At 37.2% G+C, this 6,341-nt stretch overlaps 1 protein-coding gene across 2 annotated transcripts in view; it reads left to right on the top strand.

The window, feature by feature from the left end:
- The first annotated feature begins 1,164 nt into the window (after positions 1 to 1,164).
- LOC103608305 (potassium channel subfamily T member 2-like) overlaps positions 1,165 to 6,341 on the top strand; it is a 74,759-nt gene continuing 69,582 nt past the window's right edge. For both annotated transcript variants that reach the window (XM_008592751.1, XM_008592752.1), the window contains exon 1: positions 1,165 to 2,457. In XM_008592751.1, the coding sequence (XP_008590973.1) occupies positions 2,366 to 2,457 (92 nt within the window). In that variant the 5' untranslated portion in view covers positions 1,165 to 2,365. The remainder of the gene's footprint in view (positions 2,458 to 6,341) is intronic.

Below are 6,341 nucleotides of genomic sequence, written 5' to 3'. Positions count from 1 at the left end.
TTTTTTGCTTATGCTTGAGATCTTCCTTAAGAGGGGAAAAAACCTCTCTGAATGAAATTAAAACGCAATTACAGACAGATTCTCCCTCACACTTGTACATTTCATACTCTAGTCCTTGGAAAAAGGGGTCTTCGAAAAGGGTGGAAAGAGAGACGTAGCCCATTAGCTTGTAACTTTCTTTTTCATCCTGATTGACTTTCTTCGGCCGCCATCTAGTGGCCGAACTTTGTAAAGCAAGCATGCTGAAGAAAAACTAAGGCAATGGCCTAGTTAATAGGGTAGTGGGGGAAAATTACAGTAGACACGAGCTATGAGAATTAGTTGGCCTACTCAAAAAGAAAAAAGGAATTAATGTAACATCAAGTAAATAGAAAAAGAATAACTTAACATTAAAATATGAAGAACAAAAACCCTACATGTTTCAGAGATATTCCAATTTTATGTATTTTCTATAGATTTAAACTCATATATAATGATAACTATTAAAATATTTTCTAAGGTTATATGTAAACTATAACAGCCGATATTTTGAAGATGGAATTAACTGATACGTATGGGTATATCTAGATGTTAGCTCTTTAGTACAGGTACTCTCAAAGTGAAATTTTTGTCTAGTATTAACTTCGACTTCATTAGATGATTGCTGATTAAATATTCATCTTTCCTATTTTAACTTCTATCTGCATATCCTTATTCAGTCAGTCTCACCTTCTACTCCCTTATATTTCCCTTTTCCTACATAGATAATTATAATAGAGGTTTTTGGTTTTTTGAGTTTTTTTTTTTTTTATGGAGGGAAAAAAGATAGTCAGAGCTGAAATATGAGAAAGTGTTTTAAAATTATTATAAGGTGATTTGAAGATATATGACTCAAGTATCATTTTGATGCTACATGAGGGACCATAGCACATTCATTTTTCATCTAACTTTCTTTTGAAAATGCATTTGAATAAACTACACTTTGATGAAGTTCTTAGATGAAAGGAAGTCCTAAGTATGCCTAGGGATTCAAATTTCACAGTCATCATATTGGTTAGATGTTATGGTCCTGGCCCCTTTTACCATAGGAAATTTATTTGGAATAACATTCTGCTTCCACAGTTTTAGCCATAAAATCTCTGGTAGAGAACATTGTTCCTGATTCAAGTGAAATATTTTTTTCTGGACTTCTCCTGGGGATCTTGGACTCAAGGCTTTGGTAACACTCTCTCAACTAATAACAGGGTAAGAAATCCTGCCTGCTGCCTTTCCATAAAAGGAAAATAATTCCCTTTAACCATGGCTAATTCGACCAAACATGTGCTTAGAAAAGATCCTCTGGAGCCTGACTCTTCAGTTGAAGAATGTGAAAGGAACTGCTGTATTTTAAGTTTTAAACTTGCTGTTTTAAATCAGAAGAGATGGAAATCAATTAACCTTTCTCTTCTTATCTGTCTCCAGTCAACTCTGTACTTAGAACATTCTTGAACTCATTTAAGTTTATTATCCACTTCAGTCGTATTTTTCTAGTTTGTATGAAGCAGAGGCAATGAGAGTAATGATTTCCCTATTTCAGGTTTAATAGTAAACATTTTCTTTTAGTTCATTTGGATAATGCTACATAAGGTTTTTATCAGTGATAGGAGAGAAGACTGACTCAATTATAGCTCACAGGTGTTTGTATCCTAGTTTAGCAATCACTTTGTGCAGTCAGAGAAATCATATTGTTTAAGAACTTGCTCAAAACTTGAGTTAACGGTAGGCTTGAATACAGCAGATATCTTTATATCTCACATGCTCTTGTCTGTGTAGAACCAATTTATAACACGTAGCTTTTAAATAAAGAAACAATAGACACTTAAAAATAAACATTTTATAGTTTTATATTTTTTTCTTTAGGCTTGACCATCTCCATTAATACAGAAATTTTCATTTCTACTTGTACCAAAAGCAACTTAGAAATAAAAAAATGTAAACATGTCTTTGAAGCTGTTTGTTAACTATAAAAATAAAGTTGTATCTTGTTCTACTTCGATTTGATTGCAAAATGGGTGTTTTTCATGTTTCATTTATATAATTAATAAATATTATTAAGTAAGGATTCTTAACACACATGCCTTGAAACAGTTGAGATCTAACAAAATGTAAAGAACCCCAAATAATATTTTATATCAGTAGATAATATTATACCATAATTCCCATTAATATCTACCTGTGCACACTCTGTTAAAGCCTCCTGTAAGAGCAACTTATATAAGCACAGAGGGTAAGCAAGTCTTAGCACTGATTCTAACTTTATGGTTTTATTTAAAGTCCATTTTTCTTTGTCAATTTTTACCAAAGCCTAGATGATTTACTCAGGTGTGGAGTGACTTTTGCTGCCAACATGGTGGTTGTGGACAAAGAAAGCACCATGAGTGCTGAGGAAGACTACATGGCGGACGCCAAAACAATTGTGAACGTGCAGACTCTTTTCAGGTAAATGTCTGAAAAACCCAACCTGTCATTTAGTTGGTGCTAAACAATCAGATTTGAATCTGATTCTGTGTGTGAAGAATACACGAGACACACTTGTGATTCATTCATTTATTCACTTGATCATAAAACAAATAGAATCTAATACATGACTCGCACTGCATAAAGTAAATTTTTAACACCACATCAGTAATTCTTCTCTTAAAGTAAATGGAATGATTTATCTGTTTTCTCAGGTAGTTTAACAATAATAAATTCTAAAAAAAAAAATAGTGTGCCGTAGCAGTCATGATTTGTGACAAGCTATCCGTGTTGGAATTTGGGTTTTATGTCTAGCAGTGGCCAAAGGTATGCATTTACACACTGGATAACTATGATTGAAAGATTGCAAGGCTGAGGATATTTAATTTACCCACGTTAGGAGCAAAGTCATAATCTTAGCTGCGGTATTTTTCCTGTCTTTCATTAGTTAAACTCACCCAGATATGAATCCCTAGTATGGCCATGTTTGGGTAAGATTGAACAATCCTGACCAAAGAAAGGTTCGAGCTATAAACACAGGCACCCAGCATGCTGGAATAAACTCCTCTTGCTTGATTGCAACGGTCTCTGTCTCGTGGTCTTTGTGAAGTGAGCCATCCCGAAGTGTGGGATTTGTGCATGATGCATGGATCTTACATTTTTGGTGCGTTGGCTGGGAAACGGCTCTCTCTGGGACCAGAGGCTAGAGAACGGAGGATTGCTCACTCGAGCAGGTACCGTGGTTGTCTGTCTGTCTGCTGTGTCTGTCTTCGTGTCTTTGTTGTCTACTGTAATCTGGTTTCAGCTTTTCGGTGGCTCCGGGACGGAGTCGCCGGTCTGGTTTCAGTTTTTTGGAGGCTCCAAGGCGAACCCATCGGTCTGTAGTGGTCACAGCGGTGGGTAGACGTACAGGCACTTTGCGGCCACAGGAATCCTGGAGGACGCTCCAGATTCCTCTGTTGGAGACGAACAGGTTCAGCTCCATGGGAGACCTCTAGGAAGGAGACCCCTCCCGAATTCTCTGATAATCTGGTTGTGGCGCCCGTGGCTGGGGCGCCTCAGTGTTTTGGTTTTTGTTTGTCTGGTTGCGTGTGTGTGGGGACTGACGACTTTCTGGGGCAACATGGGGCAGACTGTTTCTACCCCTTTAAATCTGACTCTGAAATACTGGACTGACGTGAAGGCCAGGGCTCATAATTTGTCTGTCTGTTTGTGTTTGAGTAACTAAGTTTGTGTCTTTTGGTCATTAAAGACCTGCTGACTGAAATAAATTATTTTTTCTCAGTTTCTCCTGGCAAGCTTGAAAAACTGAACACTGTAATTAGCTAAGTCTCTGGACAAAATTTGTTTGTCTGTGCACAGAGTTCTGGAAGTGTTATAAGAAAAACTCACTGTCTATGGCATTTCAGCCAAGATAAAGAAAAACCTGTTAAAAAAAAAAATCAAGGCCACTTGGAGATTCTGTTTTTCTTGTACAACTCAGCCAGTTCTAGCTAACTGTAAACAAACTAAAAAAAAAAAAAAAAAAAAAGGGAAAAAAGTTTTTTTGAAAATCACACTGCTATAAGAAATGTTTTTGGAATTATCTGCTTGGGTTTACTGGTCAAACAGGATTACATTTGTCTTTGGTAAAGGTTTTAAGGTTAAACTTATAAGCCCAGCCTAAAACAGAACGATTTTTGATCATGGGATTTTTAGATAAATAAGGTTAATTTATTATTGTTGGTAAAAAAGGAAATCAGTATGCAGGAAAAGAGGCGATATAAAGAAAGCTATGGACAAAATAAAAGGTTTTCAAAACTCTAGTAAGAAATCTAATAAGTTTATAAAACTACTAATTAAGATCAAACAAAGCAAAAATTAAGTATACAAAGTTAAGTAACTGATAAAAATGTTTTGTAACTTTCATTATTTGTTCCTTACTTAAATGTTTTGTTTTCCAGATTTAAGAAAACTTTTTCTCTAAGCTATCTATAACTTACAGCAATTTGGTAAAATATACTTTATAAACAAAGATAAACATGTTTGCCTTTTTCCTCTTTGATTCCTCCAAAATTTAAAAACTATTTGTGAGTATCCTTCTGATTTTTATGGTAATATGGTTATTTAAATAAATATAATAAAAATTTACTCTCTTTATATAACAGTAGACAATTAAAAAGGTTAATTATAAAATAACATGTCTACCTGGGAATAAGTCTTCCCAGCACTGAGTCATCCATACAAAGAAAAGTAAAACCTTTTTAATCAGAAAATTGATCTTCAATGCTTCCATGGGGAATGTTTTGATCAAAAAAGGGGAAATGATGTCTTGTCTACACAAGCAGTTCTCTAAAGTTTCATAAACTTGAAGGAAGAGACTCATGACTTGGATGAGACATCCTGCTCCTAAACAAAGGATTCATGTAAGTTCTTAAAATTCTTGATGTACCAATTAATGTATAGCTTGCTAACTCTGAGTAAGCCACCTGTTGTGAATCAACTGTTAAGACAATAGATAAACAAATGCCCTTGATCCTCCGCGCCACTCCAGCTGGGTAACAAGAGCTACGTCCTCCATCATGTCAAATAGTTCCATTCCACACTAACCCCTACTGCGCCCTAAAAACAGCTTGAAGCAGTCAGATGAGTCGGCGGCCCACTCCATAAACGTGGAAAGAACTATTGACAATGAGAAATTATTGGAGTGAGCAGGACTGAAGCCATTTTGGGACCTAAAGTAGCCTGGGCTACAGGGGAGGGGACGATTTTTTTAAGGACAGTTTTTTTTCTCTCTCTACTCTTGCTTCCCATCCCCTGACTTTTCTACTCACTTACTAAGTAGAAAAACAAGGCTGAGAAGCTAATTAGTACTTTGCAAAGCTAACAGTTCTTTCTTTGAGTTTTGTAAAATTTTAAGAAATGATCAAGGCCAGACAACTGGAAGCTGACCTTGGGCACTAGCCAAGTACACTGGCACAAATCAAAATGTTGCAGGGTCCTGAGATAACAGTGAAGATGAATACAGAAACCAGATGAGGCCTTGGCAAGACCTTGTACCTGACTCACAAACACAGACCCCTCGTAGCTCACGTCTCCTGCCCCCCTTTTGCCCTTACGCCAGGCCCCAGTGCCCAAGAACCCTTTATGGTCTATATTCCCTTTACCACAAGTGACTTATATAATTGGAAAAACCAGAATCCCTCTTTCTCTAATGAGCCACAAGACCTAACTTCTCTTTGGAGTCTGTCTTTTATACCCACCAGCCCGCCTGGGATGACTGCCAGCAGCTCCTCCAGGTCCTGTTCACCACCAAGGAGAAACAATGAATCCTCCTGGAGGCTCGAAAGAACATTCCAGGAGACGATGGGCGACCTACCCTCCTCCCTGATGTTATAGATGTAGGATTCCCATTGACCAGACCAAACTGGAATTTCAACTCGGCAGAAGGTAGGGAGTACCTGAAGGTCTATCGCCAGGCTCTAATGGCAGGTCTCTGAGGGGCAGCAAAACGCCCCAACAATTTGACTTAGGTAAGAGGGGTAATCCAGGGGCCCAATGAGTCTCCATCAGCATTTCTGGAGAGACTCATGGAGGCATTCCGTCAGTTTACCCCGTATGATCCTAGTAGTAAAGAGCACAAAGCTACAGTGACAGTTGCTTTTATTAACCAGTCTAGTAAAGACATCAGTAAAAACTGCAGAAGCTTGAAGGGTTACAAGATAAGTCATTGAGGGAATTAGTGCAGGTGGCTAAAAAGGTTTATCATAATAGAAAGTCAAAAAAAAAAAAAAAAGAAGTGAGAAAGCAGAAAATGCAGGAGGCTAAAAAATAAAGAGAGAAAAGCACCAAGAAAGTAATTTTCACAAAATTCTGGCCACTGTAGT

This window comes from Galeopterus variegatus, unplaced genomic scaffold (assembly GCF_000696425.1).
Source record: "Galeopterus variegatus unplaced genomic scaffold, G_variegatus-3.0.2 Scaffold8278, whole genome shotgun sequence".
Taxonomy (NCBI): domain Eukaryota; kingdom Metazoa; phylum Chordata; class Mammalia; order Dermoptera; family Cynocephalidae; genus Galeopterus; species Galeopterus variegatus.
Note: the sequence above shows the minus strand (reverse complement) of the source record. Positions and strands in the feature narration are given on the sequence as shown.